Source organism: Vombatus ursinus, unplaced genomic scaffold, assembly GCF_900497805.2.
Source record: "Vombatus ursinus unplaced genomic scaffold, bare-nosed wombat genome assembly UNPS02006779.1, whole genome shotgun sequence".
Lineage (NCBI taxonomy): Eukaryota > Metazoa > Chordata > Mammalia > Diprotodontia > Vombatidae > Vombatus > Vombatus ursinus.
The window spans coordinates 22,479,677-22,503,256 of NW_020946557.1; the positions used below are offsets into that span (position 1 = coordinate 22,479,677).

A 23,580-nucleotide genomic window follows, 5' to 3' on the forward strand; every position below is an offset into this window, starting at 1 on the left:
CTTTATACATCCTACTTAACCATAACAGTTTATGGATGACAAATAGAGAAACTTGAGACTGAATAATGCAGAATTGTTGGAAAAACACTTGTCAAGTGGCCTCTAAGATCCCTTCCAGATCTAAGCCTATGATCCCGTGTAGGATTGTGACCTAGGATCAAGATTTGGAAGGGAACATGAGGATCATCTGGTTTGATCCTCTTCTGTTACAGATGAGCAAACTGAGACTCCAAGAGGTTAATCAGCTTTTCCAAAGTCACAAAGGTAAGTAGCACAGTCAAGATTTTGAACAGATTAGATATAAAGTCAGGATTTAGCATCTACATACAATAATTAACTAAATCCATTCCATGAAGAAATTTGCACATTGGTAATTATCACTAGTATTAACTATGTGAATATATTGCTTATACTACAGATAATCACATTTATATAGTGCCTACTTTAAGGTTCTCAAAGCACATTTAGCATTACAAGTCCTTAATGTAGGTTGTGGAAATATTATAATCCCCTGTTTCCTGATGAGAAATTTCAGGGAGATTCATTGTCTTGTTCAAGATTATATTATCTATAATTGTTGAAGCCAGGAGTCACACCTATTAATCAGGTCTTAATACTACAAACTTAACATTCTTTCTTAGTGTATTTTTTTAAAACATTATTAATGTGGTTACCTTATATTTTTGAGATGGTCTTTTTTATCTTATTTTCCACATGTTTCAAAACAGAACAGAGCAGTTTGTAGCATATTGGCACTCACCATAGATGGCAAGGTCCTCCAGATGCTCTAATTCATGGATAACATTGTGCTGTGATTGCATCAATCCCTGGAACATGGCAGGGCCTCCTAAATGAGATCCATAATCTCTCAAAAGAGTTTGGCCTAACAGGCCACACAGGGAAAAAAATAAAACAAAAAAAACCATATAAAATGAAGGCTGCCTATTGTCAAAGCTTCAGTTGGGTAAACAATCTGTAGAGCTTGGACAGACTTTGAAAAAACACTGAAATGGACAGTGTGCTGGGCCTAGAATTGAACAGAAGGGGAATAGTCTGAATGGGAAATTGTGCAGTGATTTCAGTGATCCTTAACGAGACTAAAAACCTGTCTTTTAGCAATAGTTTGCTTCCAGTGATGTTCTTTGGCTGAGAATGATGGAATACCACAGTGTACAAAGAATTAAAATTAAAGTTCATTCTTGAGGCAAAGAAGAGGTACGTAAAGGGGATGAGTAGGTCTCTCTGCATCACTCTGTTTCAGGAATTTAAGAAAATCTTATTGATATAATTATCCATATTTGGTTTATGCAGCTGTAGCTGTAGTACAAACTAATTTTTAAGGTACGAGTAGATAACACAGTATTGTTTGATAAATTTAACATTTTTGTCATTGGTAGTGCAGAGAACTTTTGTAGAACTGAAGCACTGTTTCATATTGCTTCAAACAGTGCAGGCCACCCACATTGATGACTTCAAAGTGGAATGCAGGTAGAAATATGTATTTCTAGATTTACCCTAAATACATTCACAACATCTTGATCAGCCTCAGGATTTGAGTGTTTTTTTTATTTTTCCAGAATGAAAGTTAGTATTAGTATTAGTATTAGTCTTTATGGAACTCTGTGCCTGAAATTTGAGTCACAATGTATAGACAACATAATTAACTTAAATCCAACATTTTCATCTATATTAATCAGCAAGTATTTATTAAATGCTTACATTCCAGATAATGTGCTAGGTGCTGAGGATGAAAAGATAAAAATGGAACATTCTCTGCCTTTAAGGGGCTTACTTTTTTGGGGAGGAAGATAATGTCTACATTTATAATTATATTCAAACATATAAGATAACTTGTAGGAGGAAGGCACTAGAAGTAAGGGAAGGAGGGGTCATGAAAAACTGCAGGTAAAAGGTGGTTTTGAACTAAGTTTGAAGAACAAGGGATTGTTCCAGGCTGAGAAGGGAAGAAATTATATACTACAGGAATGGGGTGAATCAGGGCAAAGGCACAGATTTTAGAGATGGAATGGTGTGTTTGTGTGTGTGTGTGTGTGTGTGTGAGGAATGTTAAAAAGACTAATTCGATGGGATTGTGGAATACAGAAAAGAGAAATGGATAAACAGGCTGGCAAGGAAGGTTGGAGCTAAGGTATAAAAGGGCTTTGAATGCCAAACAGTTCATATTTGATCCTAGAAATAATGGGGAGCCACTGGTGTTTATTGAAGATGAGGATGACTTAGTTAGACCTGAGTTTTAGGAAGATCACTTTGGAAGTTGTGTGCAGGCTAATTTGGAGAGAAGGGAGATGGGAGGCAGTGACACCGATTAGGAGGTTATAATTGTGCAGGAGAGAGGTGATGAAGCTATGAACCGGGGTCACCTCTGTGTGAGTTCAGAGAAGGGGATAGCTATGAGAAATGTTCCCGAGGATATATTGTGATTACCCTGAAAACAAGGATAACACAGAGGAGCTAGGTGAAAAAACAAAGCACTCAATACCATTTATTTTTATAAAATAGGGGATGGGAAAAATAACATAATAAATTTCCAATGAAACGCACTTATGTGAGGTATTTTAATTTTTGAGATGTAACAACTTTTCTTAGAAATTAACTATGCTAAAACTTAGTAAAAACTTTAGTCAGTTAGTAAAAAAGATTATTACACCTATAGCGGTCAGCCTGAACCTCACAAAGGTATTGGCTGTCTGCTCAGAGAATAGGTGACTTAAGACCAAAATATTAAGATACTTCTTGATCGTAGAGACCTATTGTTTTAGTGCTGAAGCCATCAGAATTTATAGTCTCTGTGTTACAGATCTTTATTTCAAGCGACAATAGTGGCAACTTGCATAGATAGTAGGTGTTTAATAAATAGTCGTTGAATTTTATTTTCACTTGAAGTATTTGATCCTTTTGTGGAAAGAAGCCTAGGATGGTTTGCTAGATTTAGCAGCAGTTTAGAAATTTAAACCCCACTGATTTGATGTGTTACCTAATTTTTTCATATATGCTCCTTACGTTTCTTAATGACAGAATCATCCATACCAACACTCACTTGCCTCAGCAGTGAGATGAAGAATGAAATATAAAAATGAAATATGACTTTCCTAATAGGAACTTTTAAATCCACATTTATTATTTTTCTTTGATAAGTAGTATTTGGATTTTTTTTCCCAAAATGATTACCGATGCTATTAGATTTATTAATTAACAGTAATTATTGTGACATCCTGTTTTGTCCAACCTTGCCCAGTAGATGGTACTGTTAGGCTTGTTTTGAAACTTACAGCTTTCATGCTTTTGGGTCCTGATATTGAACTTTTCACTTTTTAACATTCTATTTTTTATTGGTTTAGAAAAGTCAAATCTTCCCTCTCTATCCTTTTTTTTTTTTCACTAAGCTAAATGATAATCTGCTCATTTCTTTCTTTGTCAGGAAATACTTTTCTTAGGCACAGCAAGCAATGCTTTCTCCTTTGTTCCACAGTTGTCGGATTGAGTCCTGTCTTTCTGAAGCATTCAAAAGAACTCTAGATGTGTTCACATTTTATATGTGAGGAGAGGGAAAGTCCCAGAGAGAAAAGAACAAAGAGATTCCTGCATGGGTAGAACTGGGTCCTTGCCTGGAAAAGATGCTCTTTTGCTCTGTTTTTTTCCTACCTACCTCTCTTTAGGCCCTGCTCACTGGGAGCAGCACATTTGTCTGACTTTTCAGAGCATCCTTGCTATGTGTAAATGAGAGAAGACATTTTTACTTGTCCTCAACAGCTCTTCTGGCCTATTAACACGCATCAGCTCTTCTGCTAGAAGAAAAAGTATTGAGTTCAGTATAGCAAATAAATGCTTTGCTAATTTGATAGAATCTACTCTTTTTCTTGAGATTTTTCAGTCTTATAAAGACACTTCAGATAAATAAAATAAATTCATTTTTGTGTACCGTAAATGATAAATTTTTAGCTTGGCAGGTAGAATATTTATTTAGACAATAATTGTCTTGTCTGAAGCAGCTAAGTGCTAAAAGGAGGAGCCTTTGAATTCTCCTTTTTGAAGTAGTCTTCATTGCATGTAACATGATCATGAGTTCTGATTAATGCTATTTTTGTTTCTTTAAAATAAAAAGAATTCAGACAAAAATGAATTTTAATTAGTTAATGATCCCACTATTTCAGAGACGAAAAGACTAGGGCAAATAGAAGATAGTGTTTTATTTTTAAATTTATAAAAAATTAGTAACAAAATCCAGCCATAGTGTTTCAGGAAAATATGTTGTTAGATGCTGGCATTGCAATGACAGAAGATTTCCAACCAATGTCTTTGCTGCTTTCTTTGATTATTCTCTTGCAGGGATTGAAATGTCTCTAAGAGGGAATTGCCCTTTCTGGCTACTTCTTGAAAGCTAAATTGGCTTGTGGCTTTTAGATATGCCTTACTCTCACAATTAGTTTCACTCTTCTGCAAGGACAGAGAGAGGAATTCAATGGGCAGCAGAAAGAGATATTTACAAGAAAGTGTAGCTTCCTGTGTGTATCCAGTGCCCATCTCCATGACGTCTCTGTTATCTTCACTTTTGCCCTTTTTGATCTGAGATGTCCTGTTTGTTTTTTAAGAGTAGAGACAAGATACTGAATTTCTAGGGTCATGGAATTTAGAGCCAAAAATCACTTTATATGTCATAGATTCCAATCCCCTTACTTTACAGAGGAGAAAACAGAGGCCGCATAGAGTAGATAACTTAGACAAATGAAATTTAAATGTGAACTCTTCTCATTTACCATATAGCTGTACAGAGCAATATGTTTTTATTATTTGTTACATCTTTAGAGTAAGTTGTAGACTGCTATTTCCCATATTAGAAGCAATGCTGTTTTTTCCTTATTTTAAAAAAAATATTTTTAACCACCTATGTAGACACAATTGTTTAAAACATCTAAATAATATGCTTTACAATGAACATTTGTTTCCCATTAAATAGATACTGGGCATAAAGACCTTAGTAAATTTTGCCTCATTTCTTTTGTATTCTCTTGTATAGTTTCGGGTAAATGAGTTTGGAGCCTTGGAAGTGATCACAGATGAGACTGAGATAGAAAGTGTTAAAAAGGCAACTGCCACCACAACCTGGATGGTGCCTACTGCACAAGAAGGTCAGAAAGAAATGCCTTTCATTTTTCTTCTGTTTCTTTTCTGTTTTGAACATTTTCAAGTGTTGTAATGTAAACATGTATGTATGTAAACATCTAAAGTCTTATAATGGAGGATCTTCCATTTCAAGGGGTTTGTGAACTGGGATGGGAAAACATTTTTAATTCTTATAATTCTTGTATTTCTATGTATTGTAATTCTATGCATTTTATTTTATGTATTTAAAGACTTTATTCTGAGAAGGGGTCCGTGGACTTTATCAGACTGCCAAAGGTTCCATGACCAAAAAAAAAAGTTAAAAATTCCTGGCTTATAAGAATTTGGGGCTTATGCAGTCTTCTTTTTTGTTCTTTTTGTATATGAAAATATCTATATTTGTTCATGTTTAAATTCATAATAAAAATAAAGATTTTAAATCTAAGATAGCACTGGAAGGTGTCCATGGAACATATTCTTATATAAATTTTAACAAGATAGAGAAAGAGGATAAACTCTAACATTTTAAAATAGCTGCAGCCTAGTCTTCTAATTCTAGATGGGATTAACACAGAATGAATTGGAGGATTGGTAGCTCTCAAGCTAACTCATAAAATGACAGTCCCTCAGGTACTTTAGCAAAAGTGCCACCACTTTTCTTTAATTTACCAAGTACTTTGAGCAAAAAAATGCATTTCGAGGTCCAGCCTATATCTGGATAATTGTAATTATATATATTTGGTCTTAGACACAAAAAGGGAAATGGAGAGATGTTAATATTTTGAATTTTAGTTATGTTTGTACCTGTAATTCAGGTTAAAAAAGCCTATGTTAATCAAAAGTCTGTTTACGTGGACCACTGTTTGGGTACTATAGGAAATACTTTTTTGGTAGTGTCAAAAAAGAACCACTTTGTGAAATTCAGAACTCCAAATTAGCCACCAGGGTAGTCCTAATCTATTGGCAAATTGCATTTCTCTTTCCCTCTAAAGTTTTCTCTAGGATAGTGCTTGGATAGATTATTATTTGATTTTATTACAGATTTTTTTCCTATCTGTAAACTCTGCCTCAGTTTTCTGCCCACTATCTGCCTCTCTATCTCCAAATCATTTCAAGTATATTCTTACAGTGTTAATCAAAGTATTACAAAAGTATTATATTGTATACAAGAAAGAGCACTTCACCTAGATTCAGAAGATGGGTTCAAATCCTCACTTTATCTACCACTTACTACCTTTACGACTTGGGTAAGTTACTTGGACTCCGTGATTGTCACTTTCTTATTTGTAAAATGGATCTATTACCTTTTCTACTTATTCCACACAGTGGTTATAAGAATCATATGGGAGAATGTTATATAAATTCCTTCATGACTGCAGAACACCATATGGCTATTATTAACATTATCATGCTGGTGATGATGTATTTTGGAAAAAAAATTTGAAATGATACTAATTTAGTGATGCCCTTCTTTTACCTTTTAGTTTTTTCAGAGAAGACAGGGGTGCCTTTCCGGTTGAAGGAAACAATGAAAGTAGAAGGACTTCAATTCTGTGAAAACTGTTATCAGTATGGCACTGTAGATGAGTTTCTTTCTGGAGGAAAATTTTGCAGTCAGAAATGTGCACGTCAGAACAAAGACAAGTAAATTTTGTTTTTATCATGTGTAAAATGGGGTTTGTAAATATAAAGATAATGGGGAATGAGACCTTGAGCTTTTTCTAATTTATGTCAATTTCTTATTTTTTTAAAAACAGTTTTTTAACGCTAATGGTGGTTTTGATAAACATTTATTAAGCACTTGCTATGTGATAGGCATTACTCTAAATGCTAGGGATGCACTTAGTAAGGCAGTTTCTGCTCTTAAGGTGCTCCTTTCCAGTGGGGGAAATTTCCCAATTTTCAACAATCATAGATATTCTAGTATACATAGAACAAGCAAAAAAAAATGAGTTTACATAAACCTTCTGAACTTTTGTTACATAAAGTTTGTTTAGAAGATGTATATTTTATATCCCCTCCTGCAGACTTTCAGAGACTAATGAGATAGTTCCTTGGGAGGATAGAATTGGCTACAATTAAATATGGCAAAGTAGTAATAAAGTTGCCATTTGTGTTCCCTTCTATATTTCTTTTTATTTTTGTCCATGTAATTTTTGCTTTGTTGATACTTGTTTCTTTTTTTTCTTGTATCTTCATCTCTTTCTACTTATTTTTCCCTCTATTTCTTTTCTCCAAGACTTTCATTTTAATGTTTAAGTATACTTAAAATTTTTGATAAGCTTATTGATTCTGACTTCTATTATGTTGTTAGCTTTCTTTGTACTTCATAGGCTCCTTGAAGCAGTAATTGCCTCTTTTTCATTGTATTAATTAGATTGTTAGTCAGGAATATGATTTTTTTAAAAACATTTTTCTGTAACATGAATATTGACAATCATGGGTAGCATGGTTGAAGTGGAAAGAACATTGGCTCTGGAGTCAAAAAATTGGGGTTCAGATACCTCTTTATACTCATGTGATGTTAGGCAAGTCACTTAACTTCCCCAGACCTCAATTTCCTCATCTCTGAAACAGTCTAGTCTCTGAGGTCCCTTCTAGTTCCAGATCTTTGAGTTTATTGATTGAGCTTTGTAGAAACAAATTGTTTTTTTTTTAATTAAAAAATACTATTAGAATATGAGCTTTTTAAGGGCAGAGAGCATTTTTTTTTAACTTTCTCCATATCCCCACTGTTTAGCACAGTCCCTATCATCTAGAAAGCACTTACTAAATTTTTGTTGACTGGTGAAAATAATTGTGTTTAGACCTTTCATTTGTAACAAAGTGTTCGAGGTTCATTTGAAGGAAAATGACCATTGTTTTTGTAAAAGTGTGTACGATTAGTTAGTCAGCCCAGTACCAGACTGCATTTTAGAAGAGAAGTGTGGCACACCCTGACATGTGGTGGTGTTTGAACTGCTTCCATTTTAGAGACTTTAACAAAATCAGTCTAACCTCAAAAATAAATTTTTAGAATACATATATTTATTGCAAATAATTGTGTATTTGACACATTTAGTGGGGTTTTCTGATGTCATTTTATGGGCACATCATTTTTTAAATTGTTTCTTTTCACTGAGTAATATTTTACAAAGTTAACCTTTTGCAATTTGGTTTTATCTGTCTGAATAATAGCTAGCTAAATCCTTGCTTTAAAATAGACCTGAAGACTTTCTTCTTTTTTTTTGAAAAAAAAAATCAGATTCTTTATTAGTTTTGATGACAGATGTGAAAGGCAAATAATTTTTAACTTGTAGAACTTGTTCAACATGTGCTGCTGGTGTCTCTTTTGCAATTAATATAAGATAATTTCCACTTTCTCTACCCTGACAGCTGTCATGTGCATTAGTGGTTTTAAGTGTGCTTTATATATGCTGTCCAGTTGTGTTCCAGTTCTTCCCTTTGATTAAAAATGTTTCTATTAGAGAAATTAAATATTTTAATGAATTTGTCATTGATAATTATGTATATGTTTGACATATGGCGTCTTTTAGTAATATTTAGTTTATTTTCACAGCAGAGAACAGAAGGAAGAAAAAGATTTAGGTGAAGACAATGAAGAAGATGACTCTAAGTGTAGTCGGAAGAGGAAAGCAAAATTACCTCTCCGAGTAGAGCCTAAGGAAGATGGAGAGGAAAGAGAAGATGAAAATGTTAGTATCGTTTTGTGTAATTAAGTTATGGACAATAGTTACATTTACTCAATAGAAGTAGTAAGTTGTTTTGTCATATTATAATTGATATATTTAGTAATTATAAAATACAACTAATTTTACTTTGGGTGTATGGTTGCTTTAGTACCTTCCTTTGTATTGCTTTCATACCCATAGGGCAGCCATTTTTCAGTTCAACAAAGCCCAAAGTATTGAATCATGTTCATACCATTCTACTAGGTGAAATAAAAGGTTGAGATAGGATACCCTGTCCAAGGATACCATGTTTAGGCCTCTGCAGTTGCTTCATTGATGAAGAGCTTAAAGATAATAATAGAATCCTTATTAGTCTACCATATTGGACCTTCTACTTGAGTACAAGTAGAACAATAAAATTAGTTACGCTGGAATGCTCCTTTTGCTATTTTATTGGCACTTCTACTTTTCATAGTACTCAGTAGAGAGAGTTTCTATTTTAAGTAGATGGAAAGCAAATTCATGGTATTTCTTCATTTTCCTGAAGTGGTTCTTTGTATCTTTGCGTGAACCAGGGGAGATGAGTATGGGAGAACCTACGTCCTGTTCTAAAGATGTAAAATCAAATCTTGGCAGAGTGAATAGGAACCAAGAACATTTAGATAACTATCATCGTAAAATAAAGACAATAGGAAGTACCTCTTAACTCTGGGGATAGGAGCATTTTACTAATGAAGCCCTACTAATGAAGATGATAATGAAGTTACTAATGTAACAGTTCCAAAATTGCTCTTTTTGAAGGATGAAATTGTTAATTGTTAAGGCAAATCAAGAAGTTATTTGCTGATCTACTCTTGGTGGGGAGAGAGAGAAAGAGAGAGAGAGAGAGAGCGCTCTACCAGATAATTGAAATCATCATCACTACCCTGTCAGACCTCTGTGCCAGGCTTATGATATGTTTCCTGAACCACTAACTTATTTCTTCTTTTAGATGAGGTGTTCTATACTATGCTCTGATGTCAATATCACATCTGTTTCTGTCTCTGTGTATCATCATCATGCTTTTCCCTTCTGTTTACTGGACTTCATCATTTGGTATATCTTCTTCATGTTCCATGCTATTTATTCCCTTTTAGTTACCCTGTCTTTATTAAAGTAGATATTCTTTTCTAGAGCCACATTCCAGTGATGATCCCATCCCACTAAACTCAGTGAAAACTATGAGCTCTAACTAGCCTCCTTGCATTGGGATCTGTGGTTACTTTGCTTGCTAATCTTATTTTGGGTATTTGTGTATAGATATCTAAGACTGGGTTTTGTTGATGATTCCTTTCTTGAGTTAGATATAGCCTGTGAATTTTTGGGCTTTTTAAAATTATTTTTATTACTTTTTTATTTTATTATTTTTGTTATTCCTCATAAACAGTTTCCTTTGTATTCCTTGCAACCTCTAGTTCTACCCCTTTCTGTTTTTCCTGCCCACTGCCCTCTGTTCTACCTTACTTTCCTTCCTTTTAAATCTCAACTCTTGTTTTACCCAGTTCAACTTTATGCTGTCCATGACTTTTCAGTATTTTGCTCCATTGTTCTGTCACCACTTATTCCTCTTCAAACTTTAGTGCTGTATTACTTGGGTTGCTGCAGAACGCTGCCAGAGGAAGTCACATGATACTGGATGGGCCTATGATGGATTTATGGTTTTGTTTTTTTTTAAAGGCAACTGGGGTTAAGTGACTTGCCCAGGGTCACACAGTAAGTATCAAGTGTTTGGTATGAGGCCGAATTTGAACTCAGGTCCTCCTGACTTCAGGGCCGGTGCTCTCTCCACTGTGCCATCTAGCTGCCCTTATGATGGATTTATATTATCCTACATTGACTGAGCCTGAGATGCTGCATACCCATCCTTTTATTCTTCCTTAGACAACTCTGTGGAATTCTCCACAGCAGCTGTTCTTTTTCTTTACTCCAAAGCCACCCTAGAACAGGCCCTCATCCCCTCTAGCTTGTATTGTTTATTACAGTAGGCTTTTAATTGGTCTTTCTCTATCTAGTTGTTTCTCCAATCCATTCTCTGCACAGCTGCCAAAATCATAATTCTGAAGTTCAGATTTTACCACGTTATTCCTGTTCAAGTAGGTTCTGTGACTCTCTATTGCCTTTAGAATAAAATAGAGATTCCCATTTGCCTTTTAAAGCCCTTCACAATATGGGTCTAGTCTATCGTTCCAGGCTGATTACAATTTATTGAACACTGTACCTTAAACTCTTTTATGTGCTGCTCCCTATATATTTCATTCTGTCTTTGCATAGGGTATCCCCCATTTCTGGAATTCTCTCCTTACTCATCTTTGTCTTTTGGAACCCCCTCACTCTCTTTAATGTTTAGGTCAAGTGATACTTTTTTAAAGAGGTCTTTCTTAATTCCCCTAGCTGTTATTACTCTACTCTACTTTTGTCCTTGTGTATTTATTTTGGATATATCCAGTATTTTTTCATCTGAAAACACTTATCCCTGTAGTACAATGTAAGCTCTTTGAAGGTGTGCATTGACTCTGTCTTAGCCACAGTGCCCGACAACTAACAGAGATATAGAATAGAGATTGGACCTGTGATTTCATTGGAAGAGGATACTCCCAGGTAAATATTAGGTACTTTAAGTGCTTGTTGATTGATTCTGTATCTTATCTGACTTGCTAGGTTTATGTAGACAGTTTTCTCTATCTCCTTTTAATGATAAAGCCTTTTTGATTAAATTTGCAGGACTTAAGCAAGTGCTTTTTTTTTTTTTTTTGGTCTTAGCAGTCTTTTGTTAAGTATACTCTATCTCTGACCAAACATCCAACATTTCTGTTTTATGAGCTATGGTCCATAAATCCAAAAACTGTTCTGATATATTGTCTTCTTAACCAGCTATTCATTTCTCAGCTATCACTTTCTTTTGCCTGTGATCAGTAACAGTGATGAAAATGCCACCTGTACTCCTAAAAATCTTCAGTTTCTTGGTCAAGACCTCATAATACTTAGCAGTCCTCTTTAAAAAAAAAAGTCTTATTTTTATGGTTGTCTTTTTGTTTTATTTATCTTCAATTCTTAATGCATCTTTTTTCCCTTCTTCTACCTGTATAGCTTTTCCTTTTTATCAAAGAACCAGAGAGAGAGTGAGAGAGCAGAATATGCAATGTTCCATACCCAAAGACCCCTTCTTCTGCAATGAAGGGAGGTGCATTTTCTCAGCTCTTCTCTGTTGCCAAGCTTAATTGGACAGCATTTAGGGTTTTTTTCCTTACTGTTGACATTGTTGTACTTGCTCGCGCGTGTGTGTGTGTGTGTGTGTGTGTGTGTGTGAAATTATTATGAGTATTGAAGGAATGGGAGGATAGTAGATCACAGTGAAGGTTTACTGTAGAGGTGAAGCATAGAAAGATAATGATAGAAGGTTATAGTCAGTTAGAGTTTTAATGAAGAAAATAGAATGTTTGTGGAAAATAGTGAAATCCAGGAGGTGACTGCTTCTGCCTCTGTATGTGGCTGATGTGGTGTAGAAACATAAGTTGATCTTGGGATTTGAAGAGATTGAGTTGCAGTGAGGATAGGGTACATGAGGGAACCTCATTGTGAATGTTGATGTCCCCTAGGGTAAAGGATTAATTCTCTGGGGTTTCCTAAGTAAAATATTATATCACTTGCAAATAGCACTAATTTTGTTTATTCTTTGACATTGTTTATGCCTATAATTTCTTCTTCTTGTCCTACTGGAATCATTAGCATTTCTAAAACGATGTTGAATAGAAAGGGGAGTGAGATCATTACTTTGTTTCAATATTTATCATGAAAGCTTCTAGTGTTTGCCTATTGCAAATAATACTAGCTTTTGAGAATATATAAACACACATATATATGTATTATACTTTTTATCATATTAAAAAGATTCTTCTCTGTGCTTTGTAGAGATTTTTGGCGTAGGTGAATTTTATATTTGGTTAAAAACTTTCTTCATCTATTAACATAATCATGTGTTTTAAAAATATATCTATTTGTGATGTTGGTCTGTCTCTCTGATTTAAGTATTAGGATTATATTTTTCTAATAACTATTGTTTTGTAAATGTTTTTCTCACTTTTTGAAATAATTTATTTAGTGTAAGTATTGTTATTTAAATGTCTGAGAAAAGTTACCTCTAAATCTATCTAGATCAAGATTCAGAGTTTATTTTCTTTGATTAAGTTGTTTGACATTTATCTAGTATTTTGTTAATTTGGGAATTTTCGTTTTTGTAGGCAATTCTTTTTAAAAAAAATTCTTAATTGGGATATGATAGGTTCTGGTAATTACTTTTATTTATTCTCTGTTGTAATTTCACCTTGTTTGCTTTTTATTTTGTTTTCTCTCCCTCTTACTAGGTTAGCTAAAGGTTTATTGATTTTATTAATTTTTTAAAAAACTTTTCTGTTTTATCTTATCTGTTGTCTTGTTATTTTTTGTATTTTTTTTACTTAAAGATTTCCCATTATGTATTTACATTGTTTTCTGTTGATTTTCTAATTTTAAAAATTGTATCATCAATCAATTAATCCTTTCTTTTTTTGTTTTGTTAATGTGTGTTTTCAGAGATATAGTTTTTCCTCTGAGGACTGCTTTAGCCGCATCCCAGAAATTTTGGTAGGTTGTCTTATTTTTATCATTCTCTTTTTTATTGTTATTAATTGTTCCTGTGATTTGTTCTTTTATTATTCATTATTCAGGAAGCCATTTCTAAGTTTTTGTTTAGGTCTCATTTATTTTATTTTATTTTTTACATTCAGTGTATTTCTAGTTTTTTTTCCTTCTGGTGGGTAAAAGATGTGTTTAGTATTTTTGCCTTTTTTTATTTATAATTTTTCTGTTCCATAGTGCATGGTCTGTTTTTATAAAGGGGATGTGAAGAAATATATATATTCTTTATGTTCCTCTTTAGAATATGTTATAAATCTTTCAGTTTGTTCAGTTCTACATTTTCTTTTTTGTTTCTTTTTGCTACATTTTTCCAGCTCTAAAGAAGGAATATTAAAGTCATGACTTTTGCAATTGTTAACTTTTACTTTATGAATTTAGATGTTGCTATTTGATGCGTATATGTTTATATTAATTATTGATACTATTTCTTTTCTGTGTTTTGTTCCTTTAAGCATAATGAAATGTTTCTTTTTATCACTTTTAATATTGTGGATTTTTATTTTTGTTTTGTCTGATAGCACGATTGAAATTCTTGCTGTTAAAATGCCTGATATATAGAAAATTTTGTTTGTCTCTCATTTTCATTTAGTATGAAGCTTTATTTTTTTATTGAGGTGTATTTCATTTATTTAGTAGATTGGGTTTTGTTTTTTTCTTTATCTTGTTGGCATATTAGGGGGATTGTTTAATGTATTGATGTTTAAAGTTATAATTGTCAAAATTGTGTTTTGATCTATTTCTTTTGTGTTGATTATTTTTGTGGCCCTATACTTTTAAGTCAGTGTACTGTTCCTGACATTAGTTTTATTTACACTGTTTTGATGCTAATCTGTTCCTACAAACTCTCTTCCTGTCCTTTTGCTCCTATATGCCTACTCTATTCCAGATTCCTTGAAATTTATTTAAAATCTTTCCTCTTTTCATTTATTTCTCTTTCTATTTTGGTTCTTCTTTTTCCTAGATCAGTAAAATGTATAATTCTAAATTTTGCCTTCCTTATTTCCCCATCCCCTTTCTTTTAGTATATTCTTTTGCTGGGCCCTTTCCCAAGAATGTTTTTCTTTCCGTCATTTTCTTTTTTTTTTTTTCTATTTCCTTTTAGTAAATTCTGAATTCTCATGATTAGGGAATTGTTATTCTCTGTGTCTCTTACATAAGGGTAGAGCTTTTGAAGATTCAGATATGAACTCCCTTTTTTATGCTATTTCTTTGTAACAGGATTTATAGATATTAACAGATTATATCTCTGTTTTCTATTGTGCTTTTTTCTTAAAAGTATCAGTTCATGGAGGAAGTCACATTGGATGGAAGTAGTATCATATAGTGAGAATAACTCTGTGTCCCAAGGCATAATGCCTTCTCTTTTTCTCTATTATTAAAACATGCTCAGTCTCCACTCTGAAGGCCAGGTTAACCCAGCTGTCATTTGATGTCTTCTCTACAAGTGAGTTTTGGTTGCTTTTGGGAGTTTGTTTATACCTCCCCTTTCCCGGGATAAGATGTAACCTTGGAAGTTATAGCTCTTTACCTGGAAGGTGTTCTTCTAATGTGGAGATTTCTTTCAGACAAAACCCATTTTAATATTCTTGTCTCTTATCATAGATATACAGCTCTTTTCCCGTGGAAATGTTCCTTTTCTAGGATGAGCCCACTTTTCTCTCCATCCCAGTTCTTATTCTCCATTGCTTTTATCCTGTTCTCCTATCACACCAGCTCTTGTTGAGAGTATAAAGACATTGTCCTTTCCCAGTTCACCTACAGATTTGGTGGGGGTACATCTGTTTTTTATCTTTCCTCCTTCCATTTATGTAACTTCCCATTGTATTCACCTTCCTACGAAATATATTGGTTCAGTTATAGAGAGTCATGAGATTTAGTCCATAGAATATTAATCAGTTCTTTCTACGACCATTTTTCTCATTCTTTAAGTTCTCCTTAGGTTTTTAGTCTGTCAGGTCATTTTTGTCTTTTGACTGCTTTCCTTGTTTTTTTTTTTCCTTGTTTGCTTGCTCTATTCCAAGTGGCTTAAATTTATTTAAATTCTTTCTTTCTATTTATCTATTTCTCTTTCTCTTTTGACTCTTTTTCCTTGCTCAGTAAAATGTATGATTCTAAATCCTCTCTTCCTTACCTTCCCTCCCCTCTTTTAAGTGTATTCTTTTGCTGGGCCCTTCCCAAAGAGAGGCCTTTGTTTTTTGAATATTGTCTTCTCTTCTATCCTCCAATTTCTTATAACTGTAGAGTAATCCAGAGTTATTCAAATTTGTGTTCCCTCATAGCTGAAGATCTTTTTCCTGACTGCTTACAAAATTTGTTTGTTTAGCAAACAAATTCTGAATTATTTTGTTTGTTATTGACATTGTGACATCTAACCACTACAAGTATAGAATGTTATGTGTGGGTTTTTTTCCTCTATGTCATTTTGTAGACCTGATTAAACATTCAGAACAGTTTTTTTGTGTCATTACCTACAATAGAATGTTCAGGATTTTTAATTTGTCATGTTTTTTTCTGGAAGAGCCATGATGTTTAAGTTATCTCTCTGCATCTTATCTTGAAGGTCAGTTGCTTCAACTTTTCTGGAATTTATATGTTCTGTAACATTGCTACCTTTTCCCAGATTTTCTTCTACATCAATATTTTTATAATCCAAATTGTTATTTTTTCTTTCAGAATCTATATTTTTGGAAAGAATGCTCATCATTTTTCTTATCTCTTATGTTTATCAGTTCTTTTCTGAGAGCTCTGATTTCCAATAACTTAAATATGATTCCTGATACCTTCTTTTAACAGTTTCATTTCTTTTTTGAACCATTCTGGATTTTCTTGTAGTTGTTACATGATCTCTGGAGAAGTTGCAAGAGTTTTTTTTTTTTTGAATCAGGGAATTTTGGTTGATTTAGCTTTTGTTCATACACTTCTGTCCTCCCTTTGGGTTTTTACTCATTCTGTCTTCTGGTTTTGTGAGTGTCTTTGTTGGCTTTCTCCCTTGTCATTTTGATCATTCATCCTTTTGTGTTCCTGGTGACTTGTCTTTGGTTTCCGTGCTTCCTCATTGTCTCTTCCCCATTTCTTTGCCATTCAGATCATCCTTAGGATGGGCATCCTCACACTCAGCCTTGTTGGAGGCTCTAAGGTCTAGGTCTAGATTGTTGCTGAGAGCTAGCTCTGGCAGAGATCGTGCTGGCCTGCATTTCTCTTAAGTGGGAACTCTTTCCCTGTTGACATATGGTTCTGCAAAAGTGGTCTTTGCTGCCAGTGTTTTATATCCTGCCTCCATTCCCCCAACCCCTTCTGCTTGCTTTCATTTTCCTTCATTGTGGTTGAACAAAATCCATGTCTGCCACCTCTTATGGGATGAGGGTTGAGTTCAGGCTGAATCATTCTCATGGGTGGGAGTGGACTGGAACCCTACAGTTAGACATTGAAGCATAAGCCTACTAGTTCTCTCATGTTTGCTGTGTCCCACATATGGATTGATTTGGAGGGTGGGGTCACTAATCATTAATTGGGAACTCTATAGATATTTAAGTCCTGTGATGTTATTTCATGAGGTATGTATGTATGGTATTTCTGTGAAATGATATGACAGATTACCTTTAGTTATCTATATTATAGACACAGAACTCCAGTTATTTATTAAGCACTAGCTATGTTTTGGGCACTGTGACACAGACAATAGATGAAACAATCCCTACTCTCAAGGATTCCATATTCTATTTTGCTGGTCACATGATACCTTTAGTAGTACTTTCTTGCTTCCTTTTGGCAATGTTTTTTGTATCTATGTGAATCATAAGAAGGGAGTAGTAATCATTAGTTTTGACAAATGTTGGGAAGTTGTGATCTTTGTTAAAGATCACAAAGACAAATAACTGCTTCATTACCCCTCAACTGGTAGTAAAAGGGGAAAATTTTTTTTAATGGAAATAATCCAAATGAAGAGAACAGAAAAATCCACAAAGTATGTAGGGCTATTTGCAAACTAGAATTAAATGGTCCAAAAAATAATTCAAGGAGTACTTTCTAAGAAGTTATGTAAATAGATTACAGAAAAGAAGCCATCTGTTGAATCACTGAGAGTATTACGTTGATGTATATAGCAACATGAAAAAGCAGATAGCAAAAGACAGAATTAGTTGTTTGGCATCTCTACTACTAAGGAAGACAGTCTCAAGTATCTTTTAAAACAGGGTCATTAAAGATGTTAGATCAAATAGTACTACATGTACAAGATATTCTAGAACTTAGCAAGGAGGGGTGCATGGATATCACCAAAAACTTTGGAACTTTTGGTCACTTTACCAGCTGACTGGTAGATTGCTAATGTGAGCCTGGTATTTAAGAAGGGTTTTTGGGATGTTCTTAAAACCAAATACTTTTACACTGATGATGTTGATAAATATAATTTAAAATAATGGCATCAAGCCAGTCATCATAACCTGTTTGAAGAAATATCACAAGATTCTATAGTGGGACATCATGCCTGATTAATCTCACAGATTTTTAATGGGGGTAAATATTTATGTAGATGAAGGAGCTATTGGATGTTATCATTTACATTTTTAAAAAACTTTTCACAAAGTTGAATAAATTTCATAATAGTTAAATTCTATTGCATTTTCTCTTCTGGTCCTTTTATGACTCTTCCACAACTTTTGGGTACTCTCATCTTCTGAATGCTGTCTCTTTCCCTGCCTTCCATGAGAAGGGTAAATCATTTTCCATCTCTTGCTTGCCTCAGGGTGGTAGTCCCCTAAGGCTTTTTCCTGTACTCCGTTCTTCTCTCTTCATGCTCTATTGCTTGATGTTATTATATCATAAAATCACTAATGTTATTACTTCCACGAGTTGAATCATTATCTAGGTGCCAGTGACCATACCATTTATATGCTTTGTTTTACTCTCCCTACAGTGCCAGCTCCCTGCTCAGTAGCTCTACCTGGGTATCTCCTTGCTATTTCAAATTCAACAAGTCCAAAATGGAAATGATTATTTCTCCCCTAAACCCGCCCCTTCCCCCATATTCCAGATTTTTCTTAAAAGCACCATTATCCTCCTAGTCACCCAGATTCTGAACTTTACTCCTCCTTTTCAGCTTTGCTCTTATTTCACCCCTGTAGCTACTTGGTTTCTAAGTCTTGTCATTTCTACCTTTAGAACATCTCTTGTAACCATTCCCTTCTCTCTAATCACATAACTACTACCCTGGTAGAGTCCCTTTACCTTCACATTCTGTGATAGCTTTGTAATTGGCCCTCCCTACTTCTGCTTTTCTCCTCTCTGATCTCTTACCCTTCCTCTGTGTGGCTGCCAAAATAATCTTCCTAAAATGCAGGGCTTATCATTTCTGCTCACAAATTATCAGTGGCTCTCTACAGTATGAGTCCAACTTGCCTTTCCAGCCTTATTTCATATTGTTCTGCTTCATTTGCTCTAGTCAGGCTGGCCTGTTAGCTTTTTCACAGACTTGACATCACATTTCTCCATGTATTCGCCATGCTAGCTCCTGTGTCTGGAATATACTCCTTTCCTATCTCTGTGTTTCAGAATTTTTATCTCCCTTCAATGCTCATTTTAGATACCACATCCTCTGTAAAGCCTTCACTAATTTCCCATCAATTGTTACTTTCTTCTTACCTCCTGAAATTACCTTCCCCATATTTATAGATGTTATATCCTTCAGTAGAATATAAACTCTTTGAGTTTTGGGACTGTGCTGTTTCTGTCATTGTATCCCCAGGGTCTACTACACAGTATTTTGTAAGTGCTTAATAAAGGTTTGTTGAGCTTAATTTTGATGGAATCGACAAGGTCCATAGTAAGGCTGTTGAGGTGCCATGGGGTTGTGATGGGATGGTTTTTTTCATGACTTAGAGACAGGAAACAAAAGTTAAAGATACTTGGTTACTGCTTTCAACTGTAACCATGGAATTTCCTGAAGAACATTGCTGCAATAAGTCCTATTTTGTGTGTGTGTGTGTGTTTGTGTGTGTGTATATGCACACATGTGTGTGCACATGTGAGTGATACAAAAGAGGGGGGTTATAAGAACAAACCTCTCCAGATACTAATTTTCCTAAGAAATAAAATATCCACCAGTGGAGTCAAATTGCTTGAAGATCATGTGAGGCTGTGGGAATAGGCTACAGGATGGCAGCTGATTTTCAGTGTGAGCAAGTGCAAAGTAATGCATTTTTGGAAAAATAATTCAAATTATTTGGACTAAAATGTAAATGCTGTCAAAAAGGGATAAACTAATGGATTGAGGCTTCACACAGAAGTTTAGACTTGATCTTTGAGGTTGAGGATAATAGTGCCTGTCCTATAATATGTCAACTTGGTGTATTTCCAGAAACAAAATATTGGTTTGGCTGAGTTGGGAGTCTAAGTATACTAAGTTTTATGGTATTATCTTGAAGTGCCTTTGGCCTAAAGCAACAAAATTATGTGACAAGCTCCGTGTTCTTTGAACATTTACTAGCAGTGTATTAAACTGCAAGAATAATTACTATAAAATAAAGAGAAATGTAAGCTAGAGAATTTATCATAAAGTTTTATTTTTGTATCTTAACCTTTCCTTGGTGCAGAATTAATAAAACCTGTAAGTCATTAATTTAATTTGTTAATCTAGGAAAACAAGCATGATGGCAGAATCCTGAGGGGCTCTCAGAGAGCCCGAAGAAAAAGACGAAATGATTCCACCGTTTTAAAACAGAGTAAGTTGATGGCAGATACAATTTACTCCTTGGTATTTTTATTAAAAGGAAGGAATTTCAACCACTTTCTTTCACTGCAGTTTTCTGTTTTATTAATGAAGTATTACTATCAGCTCTTCCTTGATATTATCTACTGAAATTGTGCTTGGAAGATTTTTAGATAAAGATTGAAAGCTAAAGAGTTAACTTTCTAATGGTCTTGAAAAAAAAGTATAATACCCTCCATTTTTTCTCACAAATAAAGCTTCTAACTCCTTACCATGTTGGAAACATGACTTTCTTTTGGTAACACCATTTCCCTCATCTCACTTACCTACTGAGAGAAAAAAGGGGAATTGATCATATTTCTTGCTTTCTACTGACACATCTAGATTGTTCATTACCTTTTAACTTTGTGCCCCTTCTCTGAGGCCCTCATCTGAGGACCACCAGAACACTTTCCCAGCCTCAGTGATTTCTATAGCACCTGTTCCAATGTATTTCTTTCTGTCCTATTCCCTGTCACATTCTTACTGACTTCAACATCTACTTGGATGACCCTTCTAACATTCTCGTGTCCTTGAAATTCCATTGTAATTCTCAACTCTGATCTGCTTTAACCACCCACCAACATAGCTCCACCATGGACCTCATTATCACTTTTGAACTGCTCCACCTGTACCTGTAGTGCCTGGAACCCAGAACTTTCCTTCTCTTCTTACCCACATTCTTACCTTCCACTTCTGCCCATTCACTCCTGTTGCTCCTGCTTTTCACCTCCATCACTCTCATGTTTACCTTCTGATTCTTGATCCCTCCCTGCTTTCCCCATCTTCAGCTCTAGCTTTCCAACTTCATTTGCTTTTTCATCTGGACCTCACATTGAGCAATTTTAAGAGTACCTTTGATTGCCTGTCATGATATGGCCCTTCCCTACCCTTCAAACTTTATTTCCCACCTGCATGTACTACTGGATATTTCAGGCAAACTCACTACAGTTTTCCACTCCCACACCTTTGCTTATGCTATTCCCTCTGTCTGGAATACTGGATTTTTCCCTCCTGGCATCTTACCTTGTGTTGGTCAGAATCGTAACTATGCTTCAAGGCCCAGTGCAAACTGTGTCTTGTCAATGAAGCCTTTTATGATTCCTTAGGCCGTTCTTCTACATTCCTATTATTCTTTGCTTATGTGTCTCTTATGGCACTTAGAAACATTCTATCTTGTCAGCAGGTGTATATATCTACCAGATTGTAAACTGTTTGAGGTCCAGAGCCGTCTTTAGCATTTTAACCCTCACAATACTAATAGTGCTTTGTCCACAAATAGGTGTTTAATAAGTATTTGTTGAAAGACAGTGGGTTGGTAAAGTTTATTCACATTTTTGAAAAATAGTAGTTAACTTTTACTTTCTATCTTAGGTTTACCTCCAAAAGGAAAGAAAGCGTGGTGTTGGGCTTCCTATTTGGAGGAAGAAAAAGCTATTGCAGTGCCAACTAAGCTTTTTAAAGAGGTATGGTGCTCCTTCGAGTCATGGAATGTTAGAATTTGAAGGATAAAAGAGAATAATAGTATTATTGAGAGCTGGACAAAGCCTCAGAAGCCAATGAATGCAACCCCTTCCTTTTACAGATGGGGAAACTGAGGCCAAAAGAAGTTAAGCAGTTTGTCCAAAGTCACATAATAAAGTAATAGAGAGTAAAGATTAAAAGTGGGGTCCTGATACAAAGTTCTATGCTCTTTTCATTGTACCAGACTGCTTAAAAAGATGTCTTTAAGGGAAAAGGTACTTAAATATAATAGTTATCTTCAATTTCCGTGGTTGGTTTAGGAAGTCTGACTTGGAATCATTTCCTTTCCAAGTTTCCTACTTCAGGTTACGTGATTCAGTCTTTCCCCCTCCCATTTCCTAAATGAATAAACTATGTTCTAACAGGGTAATTTATTTTAATAGCAGAAAGTTAATTCTGAGCAGCATCCTAATAATTAATCCAAATAGCTATGGAATTGATGCTATCCAGTCCCCGCTTCATGATGATAGTGCTAATGTATACTGACCAGTCAAGGGCAAGTAATATCTCATCTACAGCACATGCTCCAGCTAGCATTTATATAGCACTGCGATATTTGCAAAGTAATTTACAAATATCTCATTTTATTGTCATAACAACCCTGTTAGGAAGGAACTGTTATCGTCCCCATTTTATATAGGGAGAAACCAGGGCAGGGAGAAGTTAAATAATAGTAAGTTCCTGAGCAGGATTTGAACTCAGGCCTTCCTGACTTCAGGTCCAACTCTCCACAGTGCCATCTAGCTCTCATGCCTGTGGAATGAGAGCCACAACCTTGATCACTGTTAATATGTCTACAAGGTAAGATAGGAGTGGTAAAATGGAGGTCTCAAAAGCAATGTGATTGTTGGTTAAAGAGATCAGCACTTCATTGATCTGGTAATAATGCATGACATTGTGTAGGGACTTGCCTGGATGATAGTGTATACAGACTCAGCAGATAGTCAGTCAGCAAGCATTCAAATTACTGTGTGCCAGGCATTGTGCCAGGTACAATATAAAGACAAAAGTGAGATGGTCCCTGCCTTCAAGGAACTTGCTTTCTACTGGCAGGGATACAGTATACTTGCAGATAAATAAATATAAGAGTTATTCAAAATGCATGCAAAGTGATTTTGGGTGGTGAGACACTAAGAATTAGGAAAGTAGGGAAAGGCACCTTGAAGGAAGTAATGTTTCATCTGAGCCTTGAAGGAAGCCAGGGGTGAGGAGGAAAGGCATTTCCAGACGAGTTGGCCTGGGGAAAGGTAGGGACACAGCATGTGGATGGGTTAAGTATGTGGAAATGTGGTTAGGCAGGAATGTAGAGTGTATCATGTGGAGGATAATGTGTAATGAGCCTTGAAAGATGGGCTCTTGTCAGATTCTTAAGGGCTTTAAATGTCAATCAGGAATTTGCATTTTATTCTGAAGGCAATAGGGAGCCACTGAAACTTTGTGCTTTAGGCAACGTCAAATTCTACTTACCAGTTCTTCTATATTGCATTCCCATTCATTTTAGGGTATTCTGACACATAAATTTTGGATCAGAGAGTTGAGGCAACTGTATAATTCAGAATAAAAGTAGATTTGCACCTCAAACACCCAAATAATTGAGGGAAAATAGTTTTTAACCTCAATTTTCTACTGTGCATGGTTAGACACATCCTGATGTCTAAGATATGAAAGTTTTTTTTTTAACATGGCTTAGAGAGAATTTAAAGATTTATTTAGATAGTTTGTGCCAGAAGTGACCTTTGAATGACAACAATTGTTATGATTTGATTGAGTGAGGGAACATTTGGGGGCTTCAGTTTCCTTTTAGCT

The 23,580-nt window shown here is 34.9% G+C and overlaps 1 protein-coding gene across 5 annotated transcripts in view; it reads left to right on the forward strand.

Moving 5' to 3' along the window:
• The window catches only part of L3MBTL3 (L3MBTL histone methyl-lysine binding protein 3), a 156,504-nt gene that overhangs the window by 26,085 nt on the left and 106,839 nt on the right, over positions 1-23,580 (forward strand). For 4 of the 5 annotated variants that reach the window (XM_027848665.1, XM_027848669.1, XM_027848667.1 and 1 more), the window contains exons 4-9: positions 5,036-5,147; positions 6,606-6,765; positions 8,681-8,816; positions 13,401-13,451; positions 20,140-20,224; positions 21,625-21,716. In XM_027848665.1, the coding sequence (XP_027704466.1) occupies positions 5,036-5,147; positions 6,606-6,765; positions 8,681-8,816; positions 13,401-13,451; positions 20,140-20,224; positions 21,625-21,716 (636 nt within the window). Of the gene's footprint in view, positions 1-1,118; positions 1,216-5,035; positions 5,148-6,605; positions 6,766-8,680; positions 8,817-13,400; positions 13,452-20,139; positions 20,225-21,624; positions 21,717-23,580 lie in introns of those variants that run through there. The other variant, XM_027848670.1, reaches the window with a different exon arrangement.